Genomic DNA, 20120 nt, shown 5'->3' with positions numbered 1-20120 from the left:
AAAATCCAGAGTCGATCTTAATCCAAAATCATTGCCTGTAACACCTCATCAAGGTGTCAGACCAATCCCTCAGAGCCAAGTGAGTAAAGATGGAGTCAGTTAACCCTTTCTTCACCCGACCTGAGAGGGACATTTCAGCTTATGCAGGCGTAACAGTTGGCTGAACCCCACATGTAATTACAGCTCAGGAGATCCTCTAGCACTCACATCACCACACGCCTCCCTTTCCTGTTTCCCGTCAAGACAAGGAACACTTCAACAACTTCATGTGTTGACTCGCCCCCTCAACGCACACACACACACACGCGCACACACACACACACACACACACACACACCCACACACACACACACACACACACACACACACCCACACACACACACACACACACACACACACACCCACACACACACACACACACACACACACACACCCACACACACACACACACACACACACACACACCCACACACACACACACACACACACACACACACTCACTCTACGCAGGGTCTTTAACCCAACCTTGTGCTTGTGGAGGAGAAAATTAAACAGTGGTTAGTCTTTCAACAGCTCTGTACTTTCACCAAGCTTTCCCGCTGTGCATTCTTTTGTATGTGCAGAAATAAAATAATAATGAGCTACAGAAGGCTGCCATATAAATATCAAGCCAGTATGGTTACTATAGGGCAGTGAATCAGAAAAGCGTTGCCAGGAAACAATTTGGATCAAGCATGACTTCATGTAAGATCTTCACATCATTAGCAAACAGCAAAGCAGGGAGTAAACTTAGTACCAAATGTTTGAAACTGAAAAATCTTTCAACTGTGCACCATCACTGTCTTACTGCTGCTCCTCACTGACGAGGAGAGGAGAGAGCGATATTGAACAGCTTCTGGGATATACATACATGAACTGGTCCTAAAGAACAGAGTGGAGCTACCGACCAGTGATGACACTCTCAACCTTCATCTTCCCATGTGCTTAATATACTGGAATATTAATATGCAATGATCATAAACAACAACAACAATTATTTTATACATAGCTGATTTAAGAAAGATGAGCAAACAACAGATTTCTGGGCTGGTAGCTGATTGGTGAACTCTCCCCCCTCTGCCCTTGTTTCCAGTCTTTATCTACAAAGTCAGCTGTTGAAAAGGGCAAAGATGTCAAAGAAATCTTAACCAACAACAACAACAAAAAAAAAAACGTAGAGAAAACTCAGAGAAAATATATTTGAAAAACACATAATTTTGTCCTATCCCATTCATTATCTGGGCACCCTTGAGATTTATCTTGTGTCCTGTTGACTGGGTCTGACCCCCCAGATTAGGAACCATAGGTCTGATTTATAAAGTTGCTTAAAATTTCACCATCTGATCTTGTTTTTTATGTTCACGATGGCATGAATTCTCAATTACAAGTACCTCTAAGCTTAATTACTTAGGTACAGTAAACAATATCTGACTTCAGGGACTACTTTTTATAAGCGGGTTCATTTCACTTGTGGAGATAATGGAGAACATGTCACAGTTTACCAACAGGAATTGGCCCCGTCTTCACTATATCTGTCTCGCCCCATGCCGGTGGCCGAGCCTGACTGTATTAGGAGAATCCTCCCTTGTTTCTGGAGCAAGAGGCGGGCCTTTGGAAAGCAGGAATGCACTGCAAGTTTTCCTGCAAGCAAGCTCCCATTCACATGTCGAAGAGCGTCCGTCCCGCGCCTCAATATGGACATGTGGCTGCTGGTGCTCCTGTTTGTCCAGCTCTGTTTCTGCTCCGGGTATGAAGGTAAGAGCCGTTGAAGGCCCTCATTCACCACTGAGTGACATTGTTAACCCCGCTGGGACCAGATTGATCCACATTATCAAACAGTTTATCTTTTCTCTGTGTGTTGAAAAAGTTTGATATCACTGGATTGAGGTTGGATTTATATTAAACACAGATCTGATTGGGAAAATATTTTTGTTTCAAATTTGCGCATGTGTTTGAGGCTTCTTATCCCCATCGCTGGTTTTTGGTGAACCGCTGCTGTGTTTACGTGGAGGGGGTGGAAAGCGGGGGGAGTGCAGTGTGCATCTGGGGGACGTTTCTCTGCACAGAGCTCAGACTGTGCCACTAATGAAAACCCTGTAGCTGCAGTGTACTGGAAGTTTTTCCTTGCCTGCGCTTTCACTGCTTCACTAAGAGCGACCTATTCATCAGTCATTTGAATCAACCTACTGCAAAGGACTTTACCATCTGGTGACTGTGGCCTGGTCTGGAAGTGGTCACTGTACTTTACTGATGAGTTCCTCTCCTGGTGTTGAGTAAACACAGAAGGAGTCCTCTTTCTCAGACACACACACTAAAGTACAGCTGCAACAATCGGGATTAATTGATCAAAAAATGAGTCGATTGCTAGAAAACTAACTGGAAACCACTTATTTTGATAATCAATTAGTCATCTAAATAATTTTTTCTTGCAAACATCCCAAATATTCTTTGATTCCATCTCATTTTTTTTCTTTGTTTGATGTCATTGTGACTAGAGTATCTTTGGGTTTTGGGCAAGACATTTAATGATATCACCTCAGACTCTGGGAACATTTGATGGACATTTTTCAATACTCTCTCACCTTTTATAGAAAGAAATGATAAATCAAGAATAATAATTGACAGATTGATAAGATAGCTATCATCCAACAGAAGAAAATGTACAGGCTATACGGAGAGAGATGGAGCCAGACAGAGCAGAGCCTGTCGCCTGCAGTGAAGAGCTGAATTGACTTCAAAGCTCAAGTTTGGATGGAGGAGTAGTCTCTCTGTTTGTGTGTGTGTGTGTGTGTGTGTGTGTGTATATGTGTATGTGTGTGTGAGTGTGAGTGTGTGTGTGTGTGTGTGTGTGTGTGCGTGTGTGTGCGCGCGTGTGCGTTGTGGCTGTGTGCCTGTAGATGGTTTGAGAGTGGCTCACCGCTGCTGTATGATCATACAGGCTGAAACATGAACACAAGCTGCCGAGCAGATTTACACTGACAGACTAAAAACTGCTTGTTGAGCTGAAAGTCAGGAGTCTGGTCTGTACTTGTGGCGTGTGTGTGTGTATGTGTGTGGGTGTGTGTGTGTGTTTACGAGGAGTTTATTTTACAGGGGTATGTTTGTGTTTGTTCCGGGGGTCAATTTGCCCCTTTATCAGTTGTGTGTGCGTGCCTAAAACTGGGTGGGAAATGTTTGAAATATGGGTTTCTTTTAAAAACCAGAACCACTCTGCAGCAAGTGTTCGTAAAAGTCTGATCACATTTTCCATGATGATTCTTGTACTGATGTGGGTCAGGAGCTGAAAGATCCTCCACACAGGGAGTAACTTGGGGAAATGCCAGAGAGCACTATTCGTGCAGAGCAGTCACTCTTGTCTACAGTTGTGTGGCTGCAGGAAAAAAGTGCAAGACTTTCTGAATAATTATAAAGGAATGCCTAATGACCATGTCAGGTTCTGACTGTTAATTAATGAATAGATAAAAAGGAGTTAGTGGCTGATTGCTACAGCATGCCTGGTCAGAACACAGGGGCAATGTCCGCTCCTCGAGTTTCACTGAACGTATTTGTATGTAGTTCAGCTAAAAATGTTAACCTCATGGCCCTTGAGAAAAAGTCAGGGAATCACCAAAGTCATTAGGATTAATCAGCTGGGGACCATGAACGCCTGAACAAAATCTCATGACGGTACATCCAATAGCTGTTGAGATATTTCAGTATAAAACAAAGTGGTGGGGCATCTCATCAACATTCCCATCTCTAGATAGGCCGTACTGTATGTAAGAAACGCTGTGTAAGAACAATCTGTTACAGCCAATCTAAAAACATTTGGAACTGTAGGATTATAACATACACTATCCAATCTAATAAAAAGATGAAAATAGCTGACTCGTCAACGGCAACATAAAAACATCATTATCGCCTTATAAAATCAATTTGGTTGTGTTGTCTTTCTGATTAATACAGTCCAGACCCAAGTAATTGGATATTTTTTGTTCTTTTTTCTCTGAGCCTGAGCATATTGAATGTCAAATGAAGTAATGGATACTACTACTACTAAGTGCCAGGTCTTAATTTCAGTGGGGAGCCCAGACAGTGGGGGGCTCCAGGCAAAGACACCGATGCTGCTATTGACAGAAGTTCCCCAAACGCCTCGAATCCAGACTCTTTGTAGATGCTATAATTTACAGATATTCCCTGAATGCCTCATGCAGGCAATGGGTAGATGCTAGCTACAGCACACATCATCAGGGGCAACAGCATTGCACTGTATAATGTCTTTATGGGAGGTTTAAGGGGGTTTATAGTTGTCATTGCAAAAGGTGCCAATATGAGGGGCCTTCGGGGGCCCATTTTCCCCTTTGGTGCCCTAAGCATTTGCCTAATTTGCCTCTTTTGATGGTGCGCCTCTGCTTAACTTTCGTTTGAGTAGGTTTACATCAGTATTTAAAGAACTGTGTCAGATAGAGCCCTTTTAATGCGTAGTGTAAAATACTCTGTTGTTCACGCTGAGGGAAACTGCAGAGGCAGCTGATAACTCTCTGTGGGTTTGTCACCTTGAGCATTCCCGTTCACATTAGTCATTTGGTCCATTGTTAATTAAAAAACTATGGATTAGCGCAGCTCTAAGAAGAGACAGATACATGCTGTAATAATACAGCGCTGTGAAACGATCTGTTTCGGAGTGTGAGTCTACATCTTGAACGCTTAGATGAATCATTCTGAGTTTACTCTGTTGCTCTTCATTTTTGGATCTCCTGCTGAACTGCCAAGTAGCTCCAGAGCCTTTAATGGAAATGCAGTAGTATTTTATGAATGACACAAACCAGAGACAGCAGAGCTCTCACAATAAACATGAATGTTTATGTATAAATATTGTAGAACAGTGACACTAGATGCTAGCCAGATGAATGGATAAAGTATAAGTAGATACATAAAAAGTATACAAATAGATAAAGTATAGGACATATTTCTGTAACATATAGCTGTATGATTCAGGCAAGTTTATTTTTCACCAGTAATACAATATATTGTGGCGAGCTATGAGTCCATTACTGTAACTACTTATGAATTGGTGTACCTATTGTAAAGTGCTAATAAGATAAACAGCAGGAGTTTGTTCCTCAGGGTCACAGACAGCTGATGTGATTAAAGCAGCAGCAGACGTGTTGGTTACACAGTACAACTGGAACAGAAATCATTAGTGCTCCAGGAGAAGTTATATAACTCTGTAATCACGGCAAGTTGAGTTGAGTGATGAAGAAATGACATTCCTTTTTATTTTCTGCTCTCTTCTACTCTACTCAGCCTGTAGCCATACTTCAACAAGGGAGTGAGCTTCCACATAATGACAGTTTGTATTACAGGCCCTCAGAGAAAAGCTAATTGGAATATCAGGCTCTGTAATTTAAAGCTTATTCACTCCCAGAGGTTTTGCGCTGCCTGCACTAGTAACATTTTGACATCTTTCTTGCCGAGAACTCTTTTGAAGTAGTAGAGTTGAGCAGGAAGATGACGCCGGCTGCTGATCCAGCCACATCATGTTGACAGATTTATTAGATAGAAGTGAAGATTAGTCTCAGATCGCATGGTCTTGGCTCGGACTTGTTTGAATATGAAATCCTTTTTTATCAATGAGGACACATCAGGTTTAGCCAATTTAATCAGTTTCAAGCCTGGAGGTCCGGTCGAGCCTGCGCCACCTACAGACAAGGAGAGGAACAGCAGCCAACAGGTTAGATCTGCAGGTGAAGACATCAAGGATGTATCAAGGAAAGTAGATAATTCACAGCATACACCAAAAAGAGTTTTACGGAAGTGTTTCAAAGCCTTGTATCATAGACCTTTTACACAAAGATGACTTCACATACTGCACCACCAAAGGAGAGAGTTTTGTTGAGTCATACTTCTGGGAGGTTTACAGAGTTCACACTGCTCCGGTTGTCTGTATATGTCCTCCTGGTTACTTTGGAGAGAGAAGAAGTCTTAACCAAAAAAATATGGATGCAAAGGCCAAAAGAAAAAACAGTTCAAGAAAATGAACAATAAACATTAACTAAATTCGTCCTTTAGTTCTGTCTGAAGTTCTGTTTCACGTGTTATTGTTTACATATTTCTTGCGTATTACTTCACCTCAGATGTCTAAATATTATGTAGACAATTATCATAGTGCCTGAATAAAGCCAAGTAATAGATGCTCATCAAAGAAAAAAATATATACAAGTGTTTACAAAATCTTTGAAAGTTAACATTTGCTTTGCTGAATTGTCTCGGTCTTCTTGTTCTCAGTCAACAAGTCCATGGTGCATCCACAGTTTGATACCTGCTGGAGGCAAGAGTGGCAAAATGATGTGCCATCTTTATCAGTGATTTTATTTTAAGATATTTATAATGGCGTTTTGGACCCTTTTCTTCTTTTCCTGGAGAGATATTGATTACGTGTCAGGACTGAGCTTTATGTATCAGGAACCTGTGGTTAGTTCCTGTGCTGGGAATGATTCTCATTCTCTGTGGATTTTGTTTATGATCTGATGATTTTATGTTTTTGTTTAGATTGTTTACAACCTTTAAATATGTTTTCTACTGACCGAAATTAAATAACAGGACCACTGATAATGTCAGTAGCTGTATCTGTATCTTAGTCATTACAGAGTTTGGTTACTTGTTTAGTGTTGATCGAGGATGTGGTAATGTGTCTGTAGGTTTATACAGTCTGATCAAGTTAAATGTTTGTTCCAGGCTGTTTTACTTGGCTTGTTAAAAACTATACAGCAGGATCCACTTTCCCATTCACTTGTATGGGGAAGTGGTGACAGACTTTCACCTCACTGTATATATACAGTAATACAATATTTGACAGTTATGTGGTGGTTATGTTCATCAGCCAATAAGATGTGGTACATTAAAAAGTAAAACTTAATGACAAAGGGCATTTTTTCATTCATTTAGATAGAAATAGTATGAAAAATTTTATAAGAATTTTATGGATTATAATTTTAAAACTAATTTCCATGTCATCGTTTCTGGCAACACCTACCAGCCAATCAGAGACAAGTAGCCTCCCTTCATATTGTCATATCTTATTTGCTTGGCTGCAAATTGTTATAGAACTGATCTAATTGATGTTCATTTTGAAGAGGAGACACACACACACACACACACACACACACACACACACACACACACACACACACACACACACACACACACACACACACACACACACCAGACATACCTTTCTCTCCCTCCCTCCATTTCCCCATTAAGAAGCAGACACTAAAGTTTTCCCATTAGACAGCTAAATCTGACTCACTCAGTCTGTGGGTTCTCTCTGTACAATCCATGCTGTGTGATCCGACATCTAAAACCTCAAAGCTTGTTGTGTGTGTGTGTGTGTGTATGTGTGTGTGTGTGTGTGTGTGTGTGTGTGTGTGTGTGTGCGTGCGTGTGAGTGTGTATTAGATGACTTGCAGCATTATGGTCCAGACCAGCTTTTATGAAACTGACTGAAAAGCCATGATGAGGAATAGGGAACGGGGCGGGAGATGTGCTCACAGTATCAGGTTCACTGACCAACATGCGGCTGATATCTGAAGCTGGAGAAGGTTGAACACTCCTCCCTTTTGGATCCTGAACAGAGGATGCATTCACACCAGGGTTCATAACATCCCAGGTTGAACACCCCTCCCCCTTCATTTAACCCCTTCCTCACCCATTTCCTCTTTCCTCTCTGTTTTTATTGCCTCCTGACCTGCCCCCCCCCATCCCTCCTTCCTCTGTCCTTAAATAATCCTCCTTGCTCATCACAATTCCCTTCACATTTGTCTTTTACCAGTGCTGCTCAGCTGTGTCCTCCACCAGCTCTGCAGCCACCACTCAGAAACATTTCAGTTCCTCTTGAATGCTGCTGTTTTATGCTCTGAATATATTTAGCTCTGTCTCACAAATGTGTTCACTGTTAAAGCTGAAAATGGATTGCTGTCTACGGTAAGTATGATCCATGGGAGCTGTTTTGGAACAAAAAAAGTTTCAACATACTCCTTTCATTTCTACCAATCACAATATGGGGTCGCAGAGTGAATCTTTGTGTTAAACAGATTAACTTTTCCAAACGAGCTGGAAAAAGAGGATCTTTTGAGGTTTTTTTCTTTTCTGCATGTGTCCTGTCCAAAAGATCCAGATCACCCCCCTGGAGTCTGGTTCAAATGAAAAGTTAAGCAATGTTTTTAAGCTTGGTGCTGCTTTGCTGTAAAAAAAAAAAAAAAAAAGAGAAAAAGCTCCCATACGTCAGCCCAGGACAATACTTTCAAACATTGCCTAACCTCTTGGATGCAGCTCTTTTTTCATCACATTAGTTGCTTTTCTTTTTTTTTTTCTCTTTCACCCCCAGGATCAGGACAGTACGGCTACGGAGACGATGAGGACTGGTATTCTCGTAGATATAAAGGTGACTACATGCTTGGTTTGACACTTGACGAGAACACACACGCACGCATACATGCAGTAGATGCATTATGAAATCTTATATTTTTTATATTATATTCTTTCATGGTAGGGAGTGTTCCAGCTTGAGACCAATCCCTCTTTGAGAGTTAACTTAGTTCCTTTAGTTTAAAGTCTCAGAGAAATGGCAGCGAGAGCAACTCCATCTTCTGTAATGTGAGAGATTTCAGAGTGATTTAGAGGATCTGAATAAGATCCTTCAGATTTGATTGATTGCTCAAAAGTGGCCATGGCATGGCTAACACGGAGCTCCACCCACACCTCCTTCACCAGGGACAGGTATAAGTTTGAGCACAACCATGACTCAGATCCAAACACTCACCTCTGACACTGCTGCTCTGCTAGTTAACAGTCAAGTGTGAAGCTAGTTTCCCTGAATAACATTTAATTGTAATCATGTATTTATACGTCCGAGGGTTCAAGATGTGCCGTTGAAAATAATTTAATGTTTTACAGGGAGAGAGAAGAGATTTAATACAATACGGAGAGTAATAATACACAGGCACACAGGATTAAAATTAGAAGGACTGTATTTTTTTTTAATGTCCCTGTTTCTTTAAAGAGCCGTAATTTAACGGAAGGTAGTTCAGCCAGTTATGTAAAATGACACAGTTATGTCAAAGTAGCTTCCCGCTTGAAATTCGGGGTCAGTTAGACACGGAACATTATCGTCCAGGCCAAACCAAACTCTCCCCTTGTGTAAAAGCTCAAATGTAGTGTTATTTTCTCTCACTCAGTGGCTCTGGAGACTTTGCCAATGCACACACACGCATAGAGAGAGGGAGCAAGGGAGGCTTGCAGTGTAATGAATACTCATTTCTATTCCAACTGGAAATTAGCCTAAGCCTGCCCGGTGTGTATTCTCCTCTCCAAGTGTGTGCATACAGTATGTGTGTATGTGTTGGACCACAGGGCTGAGTGCTTGTCATGAGCCAGCAGGAAATAAACTGCAGATTTTGATTTCCATGTATTGGAAACGGACCTTGTGGCCCCTCAAACTTGGCATAAAACAAGGAATTGTTGCGCAAGCATTGTAGAGATGGGCAGAGGTATCCGCCGTGGGAGGAGACAAGTTGAAAGCAAACATAGTTGTCTTAAAGAATAGTTTGACATTATAGGAAATATGTTTTATTTTTGTTTTTTTTGTTAAATTGGGGGATTGTGTGCTGGACTATTTCTTGGTCAGGACCAGTAACTTGTTGCAGTCTCCATTGTTTGCTGGCTAAGTAGTAGTCCATGACATAATACCCCATGAAATGGCAATTTGTCATTTTTACTCTTAGGGTTTTGCCTGGAGTGAACAAATGAGATACAACATGTTAATTAATGTGCTTTATAGATGGCTCTTGTTTCTTATTGGCAGGACCAAACGTCAAAATATTGCAAAAAATTTTTTTTACGCTTGCCTGAGGTGGAAAAGTTGGTGTATGAATAATAACAACATGCAGCAAAGTGTATTAGAAAACACAGTTACCGATAAATCATTTCATACACAAAGCTGTGTGTGTCCGCTGTGGCTTCCACTCCACTGAGGAGATGAAAAATATCAGTAGACAAAAACATTAGTGTGCAGATGTGTGCGTGAATCAGGACACTGTGACCTTCCTCGAGTTAATAGATCAACCAAACTCTGAATATTCACTCAACAGAAGTGGACACAGACATGCATCTATTCCTTTAATTAGGACTCTATTGTGCTAAAATAAAACTGATGCGTCTGTGGTTGGTCTATTCAGCATCATCATTTCAGAAAGACAAAATCTTTGAAGGGATGCAGGGAAAGCTGAGAGTTCAAATCAGTAGTGTGATCACTGTCAATAGTAATAGTTTAACAGCTGAACTCTCAACACAGACTTCTATCTGTGTGGAGATTTTCCCACTCTCTCTGTGCTCCCTACACATCACCACACATCTGTCTTTTCCTCAAGTGAGACTACCTTCTGTGCCTCATGAGACACTGTTGGATTAAGGCAAGTCGCAGATAAGGTAATCAGAAATCCACCGTATCTGTCTGAACTCAGATGATGGGCGGGTTTTCACACTTACAGTATAAGGAAGTCTGTTTTAGCTTTTATAATCTCCAGGTAAGAGATTATTGAGCTCATGTTGAATACTGATATCAGCAACCTTCTCTCCCATTTTGTGCTGCTGAGTTTAAGGTCATGCTATAAAAAAAATGTATAATGCCTTGATGCGGTGGAGAAAAGGTCAGCGTAGTTGTCTTTCCTTCCATTTTTAGGGACCCCGTGGTGCGCGCCCATTAAGGTGAAACATGGTGACGTGAGCTGTCGCACACCCAGAGGAGAGCACTACAGGAATGTGATGGGGACCCGCTGTAAAATCCGTTGTAAGCAGGGATACGAGGCCCAGAGCTCAGAGGTGGTGTGTATGGCCAGCAAACACTGGTCCTCTAACTATGCCTGCCGAGGTGACCACGCACGCACACACACACACACACACACACACACACACACACACACACACATTATGTCTCTCACCTACATGCTAGGTTTGCCTGATGTGGACTTTTAATAGTAATCCTTACAACTTTGAGCATCCAAGTTTATTCTGCAGCTTCAGCCTCATGTTTTTTCACTTGTCATAGAGATTTCCATCCAAGTCTTGCACATCGGCTTAAAACTATCTGCAGCTGATGTTTGGAGTTTTTTTTTTTTTTAATTGGCTGATGTTTATACAGCAAATTTGTAAACAATTACATGGGCCCATTACTTCTCCCAGAAGTGTGTTCTTGGCAGGTGTGAAAGCCTCTTTGGAAAGAAATGGTATTCAGAGCATGGGACAGTTGAGCTGAATTGCTCCATTGTAACTCCGAATCCTGATGGAAAATTACTGCCACTACTACTAATAGTATAACTACTACAGCTGCTCTCGAATAAGTTCAGGTTTAGGGCTTCTTCTAGACAGAGTAGGGCTGATGAGTACCAAGTTTTAATAATATGGGCCAATCAGTAAATACATTTACCAGGTTCAACTTATTGCAAATATCTGAACAGAATGAAGAATAAAAAAAATAGTTCTCAACTCAAAAGCCAGCACTGAGTTAGGTAAAGAAATATCTCTCTGTGTGTGGGAGGGGGGGTTGAAGGATAAATGTGTTCAGTAAATGCTACAGCTTGATTTATCTAGTTCAGTGCGATTCATCGTTTACGTTATCTCAAAAAAACAAAAAAAACTCAACTAATTTTACGAATCAATACACAGATACAGGAGGATTACAGAGTGGTTCTTATTAGTTGCTCTGAAGACGCTCTGATGCTGCCTTTCCTATGAGAAAACTCACTATGATAAAATTTGCTCTGGTGAAATATTCAACAAGACTTGGAGACAGTTTTAAGAGTTTTTTGCAAAAGGATTGTGAATGTCATAGCTGTGTGTTTGTTTGTTTGTTTGTTTGTTTGTTATCTAGTTCTCTGTTTTTGTTTTTATTGGGCTATGGTGGGTGGAAGATCTAGTGTTTGGTTGTAAAGATAAAACCCTTCTCTGACAGAGATCCGCTGTGCCAAGCTGGACATGCCCGCTAACGGCGGCTACAAGTGTTCGGACGGCTCCTACTTCAACTCTCGCTGCGAGTTCTTCTGCTCACCTGGATTCAGTCTGAAGGGCCAGAAGACGGCAACCTGCCAGTACAGCAAGGTGTGGAGCGCTGGTGTTCCCACCTGTGTCGGTAAGACTGTGTGTGCTGTTCTTTTGTGCAGAATTTAGTCTCCCACAGAGACCTGGAGCCTGCAGACTTCTGAGCTGCAATGGAAAAACACTGTGGAGACTGGTTTAATTACTTGCTTAAGGCGCAATGTCAGCTACAGACTACTATATAAAAGTCTACAGCAATGACTATTCCTCATAATATAAAAGTTATATTATTGATGTTTGGAAAAAAACAGGCCTCTAGACATGGACATATACATAGACACACATACACAAACACATACTCTCAACACCAAATAATGATGAATGCTTTTCGCTTCTTTGCAGCCTGAGTCTGAGGCTGAAAATGACTCTACTTTTTTTGTGAGAGGCTTAGCTCTACTTAGGTGATCATATAAATGGCTGTGTAATCTTGCGACCTTGTGAACAGTAGATAATCACAGCACACACACTCCTTCAGAGCTCACAGAAACAGCCAGCATGTTCTCACCAGTGTTGTTTGTGAACGTCTGTCTGTAAGGACACTGGTGCGAATCATTTTCCTGATGTCACCTCAAAACGTGCTTTAATTATTGAAACCAAGAGTTCAGCCAGATCTCTTAAATACTTTTCACACCGACCTGTCTCTCAGCGTCTCTGTTTGTCTTTATGATTCGACTCTGTATTCTAGATGTCCAGTGTTTGTTGGTAAATGGTGCTTCAGGTGATAGCTACTAGATGTTGAACAGCTAAGATGTGGTGGTTGCTTTCTTTTTTACTGTTCACTAAACCCCTCCCCCTTAGGTTTTCTCCCTTTTCTTTATAGTTAGTAGTATTATTATTATTAGGACTTACTAACTAACTTACTAACTTGCAATACAAGAATGAGCTGTTTCTTCTACATTAACTGCTGAGGATGCTGACTTTTTGCAGGGGACATGTCAGCTTTAGCCTCAGTCTTTTAGCACAGTATCATATACGTAACCACCAAGACTCTTACAGGGTTCTCACTATAAAATGAATGGTGGAAGATATAAAAAAAAGTCAGTGGGAGACAACATTTTCAACACTGGGAGCTAATGCTAGCTCAATTAGCTTTGCACCTCTTTGCTCTTGTCTACCTCTGAATTAATTTAAAGGATCAAAAATTAGCACAACTTTAAGTGGTTAATCTTCTCCCATTATAATAAAAAACTGTAAATGCTGAGTGAAAAAGCTTGACAGGTGTAGCAACAGTGAAGAGAAGTGAGGATTAGCCAACAGTCATTTGGGAGTTACACTTTCCGCTCTGTCCAAATTTCCTATTTTCCATCTGTTGTCCATGTAATAAGACAGAATGTACATTTAAATGTGGAGCATGTGATTTGATTTAGAGATTTGTTTTCTCATTTGTTCCTTTACTGAAGTTTTTATACATATTTTCTCTCTCTCTCTCTCTCTCTCTCTCTCTCTCTCTCTCTCTCTCTCTCTCTCTCTCTCTCTCTCTCTGTAGATATTGATCCCCCTAAAATCAAGTGCCCTAATCTGAAGGACAAATGGGCAGAACCAGGAAAACTGACAGCGAGGGTAACTTGGGACACACCAGAGGGTGTCGACACTGCAGATGGCATCCTTACAGAGTCAGTCTCATCTCCTCCACATCTTTTTAAGCTTTTTCTTACATTTTGCTTCAGTGCACTCACTTCAATTTGTTATTCAGGGAGATCACATTGAAAGATTAAAGCTGAATCTGTCTTTTGCAGTGTTATCCTGAAAGGGAAACCTTCAAAATCAAACTTCCCCGAGGGGCTCCATAAGATGTCCTACACTGTGTTTGACCGCGCTGGGAACAAAGGATCCTGCCGCTTCACTGTCAGAGTGCGAGGTGAGTAAGAGACAGAAGCTCTTTGATAATCTGTGTGGAGCAGGGTCTCGGTAACACTTTATTCTGTGTTCAATTGTTACACTTATAATTATATCATATTCATTTCTAGTATAACGTACATAATGACTTTCATGCAAAATATGGAGCTTTTCTTTTACGGAAACACCTATACTTTCCCTATAATTAGTATCATATTACATAGATCTTTGTGGGACATTTACTAAGAAATTAAATGGAAATAAAACAGTGCTACATTTTCTGGTCTTCACTGATATACAGAGCTCTTTTGTTGCAAAGGGTCAGAGGTTAATCTCTGGAGCTGACAGAAGTTGCGCCTTTGGCTCACAGAGACAAAAACTAACGGTGTGTGATTAATGGTCTTTCGTCAGCTTGTAGAGTTAGAAAGTACAATTTATGACATAAATCAATTGGACAACTGTCCATGAATGAAGTAGGTTAATGGAAAATGTCTCCATATAACTCTAACTATTTAGTACATTTAGTGGATTTATGTCAGGCCTCCTTCATCCTGCGGGTTTTTTTCTTGTGATATATTCACCAGGCTTTAATGAACACCTGAACCAAATACCTGTTAAACACAAAGTGATAATGTGATACTCCCTGACTTAACAAGAAAGGACAAGGACAAGGACAACGGCTGCATCTGTGAGAGCCTTTGGAATGAGGCAGGCCATGTTAGCCAATTATGACTAATCCTATTCAATTTATTCAATCTGATCATACAAACTTCAAAGGATCCAGCCTCTGAATTAAGACACTCTCTCTGATTAAGAAATTTGAATCTCATTCTTCCGGTTGAAGCGTAATAAAGACAAAAACAATTCATTAATTCAAACTGAATTCCCTCCATGTGTATGCTGTGTTGATGTCAATCCTTCTGTCTCCTTTCTTTCAATGCAACCTTGTTGCTTCCCATATTTCCTGACACTGTGTGTCGCATGTGTCTCTGTTTAGTGCGCCGCTGCAGCTCACTGTTTCCCCCAGACAATGGCTACATGAAGTGTGACAGTGATGGAGACAACTATGGTGCCAATTGTGAATTCAAGTGCACCGGCGGCTACGAGCTACAGGGCAGCGCTGCCAGAGTGTGTCAGTACGGACTCACCTGGTCTGGCACAGATACAACCTGTTCACGTACGTACTGCATGCAGATTAACACACTCATACACGCAAACAGACACACAAACAAAACAAGCTTTCTATTTTTTTTCTCAGAACAATTTGCAAAATGAATGTACAAATGCAGACACAGGAATAAATTCAGTTAAAACAGAAACAAACAAAAGAAAAAGAAAAAGTTTAAAAAGTAAAAGAAGGAAAAGTTAATAAAAAAAAGACAAATATGAGGTGAAGTTGATAATAACAGTAGAGGACTTCAACACTACCATTAATTCTTCAGTTTTATGGGCTGAAGACATTATTTATAATGAATGAGTGTCTTTTTTTTCCAAATGTTTTTGACCCTAGTTTCATTCTATAAGTAACTTTCTATATTTCACACACTTGTTCATTCGTCCATCCTCACCGTAACCAAAAGAATAAGTATGTATGTCTACAATCTTCTGGGATTTCTCGCAGTTCTGCAACCTTGGGATCCATTCACGAGTATTTCTCCAAAACATTATTTTTAAAAAGAAAAACTTTGGTCCAAAAGTTGGGATACAACGAAAAACAGGCATATAATTTGCGAACTGCTCACCACACGTCCTCCAGCAGGCTCCTGTTAGATCTGGTTTTATTCTGAACTCTATTTTGGGTTAAAATCTGTTGATAACTCGTATTCCTTCCAAGTATTTACATCATTAATGACATGGACATTCTTATATTTGTGATAGTTTGTACTACTTTTTCTACAATTTAGATGGCCCCCCCCCCCCCCCGCCCCCCCCCCATGAATATTTAGGCTACATTCCCATATCTGATTGGGCTATTTAGACTCTCAGTTATTTTTAATTTGGAAGTAGCTACTGTCTTTTTCCACAGTAGCAATAAACAGAACAATAGTATATAAACTTTGCCTACCTGTGCTAAACTGGTTCCCTGTGAGGAGCTCAGTGGAGGTGAAAATGGCCCCCTCTGCTATCCATCGATTGGAAAAATCAATACTGGACGCCCTTCTATTGAATGTCTGTATCTGTGAGACAGGAAAAAGTAGTAGATGGGAGCGACTGTGTTGCAGCCTTTGTGCAGAAGACCATGAGCAATTAATACTCAATTGTGCATGTTCCGTTCATTGTTGAATATACTACAAAGGGTGCATGAATTTCTTATTTGATTTTATCTGCTGTAATATTGTGTTGTGATAAATAGTCTGCTCTTGCACTGTGTGTCATTGTCACTTAATTGTACATTCAATGTCATCGCAGCCATGAACATCAATGTGGGAGTGCGGACGGCTGCTGCACTGCTGGACCAATTCTATGAGAAGCGACGGCTTCTCATTATCTCAGCGCCGACGGCTGCCAATCATAATTATCGCTTCCAGATGACTAACTTACAGGTGAGGCATGACGCACAGAGCAGCATGGGTTGTATGCGCGGTGACTGAGATGGGAGGCAAGAGCAGGAGTGAAGAAGTGATAGAAGTCAATACTGCAGGGATTTGTGTCCTCTCTTATGCTGCTCACAAAGGGGACGACAATGTGTTTGGTTTTTCTTTCTTGCTCAGCTGCCTAAGTAGGACAAAGCATAGTGATAAATAAATAGGGGGGAGGGCGTCTCATTGCACAGAAAATGTCAAGGCAATGAAGAAATGATACTGACACTGGCTCTGATAAGGCTGCTCTGGAGCTGAATGTTCCCGTCGTCAGTAACCATTCAGTCAGAACTGTCTTTAAATGTCTGATGTTTCAGAGCGACTGGGTTATCAGCTGAAAGACAAACCAGCGTTAAAAGACAGTCAGTTTGTGAATAGCTTGAAAGATCTGTCAGGTAGTTTGGTGATCTGGAGTTGTTTGTGATATCATTTGTCACTATTTTGACAATTTGACTATTTTACAATTTTCAAGCAAAAATGTCAAATATTCTCAGGTTCTCGCTTCTCAAAAATGAGGACTTGCTACTTTTCTCTGTTTTATATCAGTGTAATTGAGCAACTTTGGATGCTGGACTGTTGGTCAGACAAAAGCCTTTCCCCCCTTTGGCTCTGGGAAATTAGGATCAAAATAACAATGGAGAAACTACCTCTGCAGATTTTTCAAGATACATTCATACATTAGCGTTTATTACATCAACATTTAATTAACTACAGCTGATATAAGGACATTTAAGTGTTGATTAATATACATATTTGTCAGCTAATACCTTCTTCAATGAAGACTATGTATTACTTAATTTTCTATCTATCTATCTATCTATCTATCTATCTAGTTGTCGGTATAAATCAGTGTGTCATTATATTTTATTTTTGAGGAAAATAAACGCAATGCTTTTAGCAACCTGTAATCACACTCAAGGTCAGACATCCAAGTGAAGTAACAATGAGCGAACACATTTTTGAGTTGAGGGGGACTTTAATTAATCATGACAGTAATCATTAGTTGCAGCCCAAGTTCTGTCTATTATATCTTTGGTTCAGCATTATCCTCTGTGCTATGAGCTGTGCTCAGTTTTGTTTTGCCTGCACAGGAATCGATACCAAAGCTATAGAACTCATACATCAGTCTGTCTCCGTCTGTCTCTCTTGTGGGAACAGCACGCTCAGTGTGGACTGGACCTGAGGCATGTGACAGTAATTGAGCTGGTTGGGACTTACCCTGCACAGATTGGACGAATTCGACACAGGCTGCTCCCCCCAGGACTGGCCCTGCAGCTCAGGTACACACACACACACATATACATGTGCGCACACATACACACACACTTTCCACAGCTGCTTACTGAGCTGATGTGTTTCCTAGGTTACTGCTCCAGATCCCACAAAGGTCTTTCCAAATGGTGCTGGTAGACAAGCAGGGCATGGACAAGCAACGCTACCCGTTCCCGATCACAGCCGCCGAATTATTCACCACCATAGACACTTTCCCCCCCCGCAAGGATGAGATGTTGCTACAGCAGGAGGCGGGTCAGACCTGTCAATCATAAAACACCCTGGCCTTCGGTGCACTTCTAATGGACTGTCGACCATCTTCGATCCTTTTCCTCCTCAGTCACAGCAGACAGGACCTGCTCTGATCTTCTATTTCTATCCACATGTCACACACTCCTACCTGAACTCATTCAATCCTGTATCCTGAAGGTGTGAGTGTGACTGTGTGTCTGTGTGTGTGTGTGTGAATGCATGTAAAGTGTGTGTGCCATCAAAAGTTTGGATGTCAGTCATGGTGCTGATCTGAAGCAGGGGGATTTATAGAAAGAGGTTACTAAATGGAATGGGTCATACAGTTACAATCATATTGATTCCTGAGTCTTGTCTTTCTGTACATGTTTTATTATTATTATTATTAATATTTTCAAATCAGAAATATGTTTTACTATTTTGTACAAAAAGTCTTTTTACTGTATGAACTGGAAAACTTTTCACCTGTCTAATATTTATGTCTTATTTCTCTAATAATGATGTACTCTGACACTCTATGGAAAACTGTGTGTTATGTACAGTGCATCTGTACATCTACGTCAGAAATTACAAGACACTGATTAAATATGTCTTCACGGACGATGTGATCTTCATTGTGTCAGTGTGAATGCAAGAGGCTAATATGTAGGCTATCTAAAGTATAACCTATATGTATAAACCTGTTAGAAATTGGAACAATATCATATATGGAGATACATGTCCTGCTAATAGAACCATGTATTTTAGTATGTCTGTTTATATTATAGAAATACTGTATGCTACATGAATACAAGCCTGTCAGTATATGTTCATATTATATGTGTAAATATAAAAGATAGACATATATATTTAAATTTAATAAGAAATTATTAAGAAAATCATATACAAATAAATCGAATTTTAAGACTATGTTGTTTTAATAAAGTTGCACTTTACTATGAGTATTTCATTTACGTTATGAACTGACCTTTATATATCCAGAGGATGTATATATGTCATAATAATATATCCTCTTATAGGTGACACATATGGTAACATTTCTCTTGATATGGGGACAAATCAAGAGAAATGACACAAAACGTCATAGTATAGTGAGGTATAAAAATGTCTGAAAATGTCATAAAATAGTAAGGCATAAAATTGTTAGTATATAATAAGGCATAAAAAAGTAAAAAAAAAAACGGCATAGTATAGTAAGGCATAAAAAGGTCAAAAAAAGTTATAGTGTAGTAAGGCATAAAATTGTTAATTTACAATAAGGCATGAAAACGCCAAAAAACGTCATAGTATAGTAAGGCAAAAAAACGTAAAAATACATCATAGTATAGTAGGGCATAAAAATGTCAAAAAACGTCATAGTATAGTAAGGCGAAAAAAAACGCCAAAAAACGTCATAGTATAGTAAGGCAAAAAAAAGTCAAAAAACGTCATAGTATAGTGAGGCATAAAAATGTCTGAAAATGTCATAAAATAGTAAGGCATAAAATTGTTAATATATAATAAGGCATAAAAAAGTTTAAAAAAAACGGCATAGTATATTAAGGTATAAAAAGGGCAAAAAATGTCATAGTATAGTAAGGCATAAAAAGGTCAAAAAAAGTTATAGTGTAGTAAGGCATAAAATTGTTACTTTACATTAAGGCATGAAAACGCCAAAAAACGTCATAGTATAGTAAGGCATAGTATAGTGAGGCATAAAAATGTCTGAAAATGTCATAAAGAAAAAACGTCAAAAAACGTCATAGGATAGTAAGGCGAAAAAACCCCAAAAAACGTCGTAGTATAGTAAGGCAAAAAAAAAGTCACAAAACGTCATAGTATAGTAAGGTATAAAAAGGGCAAAAAATGTATAGTATAGTAAGGCATAGTATAGTGAGGCATAAAAATGTCTGAAAATGTCATAAAGAAAAAACGTCAAAAAACGTCATAGGATAGTAAGGCGAAAAAACCCCAAAAAACGTCGTAGTATAGTAAGGCAAAAAAAAAGTCACAAAACGTCATAGTATAGTAAGG

General features: G+C 40.0%; 1 protein-coding gene across 1 annotated transcript; it reads left to right on the top strand.

Moving 5' to 3' along the window:
- Positions 1-1712: 1712 nt before the first annotated feature.
- On the top strand, positions 1713-18707 carry srpx (sushi repeat containing protein, X-linked). The gene is made up of 10 exons (XM_022740772.1): positions 1713-1794; positions 8408-8464; positions 10760-10948; positions 12029-12205; positions 13658-13784; positions 13908-14029; positions 15005-15184; positions 16417-16550; positions 17745-17866; positions 17950-18707. Exons 1-10 carry the CDS (start codon positions 1734-1736, stop codon positions 18131-18133), a joined length of 1353 nt encoding a protein of 450 aa, XP_022596493.1. The 5' UTR covers positions 1713-1733; the 3' UTR covers positions 18134-18707.
- The last annotated feature ends 1413 nt before the right edge of the window (positions 18708-20120 follow it).

This window comes from Seriola dumerili, unplaced genomic scaffold (genome assembly GCF_002260705.1).
Source record: "Seriola dumerili isolate Sdu_G_001 unplaced genomic scaffold, Sdu_1.0 BDQW01000052.1, whole genome shotgun sequence".
NCBI classification, from domain to species: domain Eukaryota; kingdom Metazoa; phylum Chordata; class Actinopteri; order Carangiformes; family Carangidae; genus Seriola; species Seriola dumerili.
The sequence above is the reverse complement of the archived record's forward strand: the minus strand, read 5'-3'. Positions and strand labels throughout refer to the sequence as shown.

Coding starts and splice junctions, on each gene's coding strand:
- srpx (XM_022740772.1), top strand. CDS start 1,734: ATGGACATGTGGCTGCTGGTGCTCCTGTTTGTCCAGCTCTGTTTCTGC. Junction 12,206..13,657: donor TGGTGTTCCCACCTGTGTCG/GTAAGACTGTGT, acceptor CTCTCTCTGTAG/ATATTGATCCCCCTAAAATC. Junction 17,867..17,949: donor GGACTGGCCCTGCAGCTCAG/GTACACACACAC, acceptor TGTGTTTCCTAG/GTTACTGCTCCAGATCCCAC.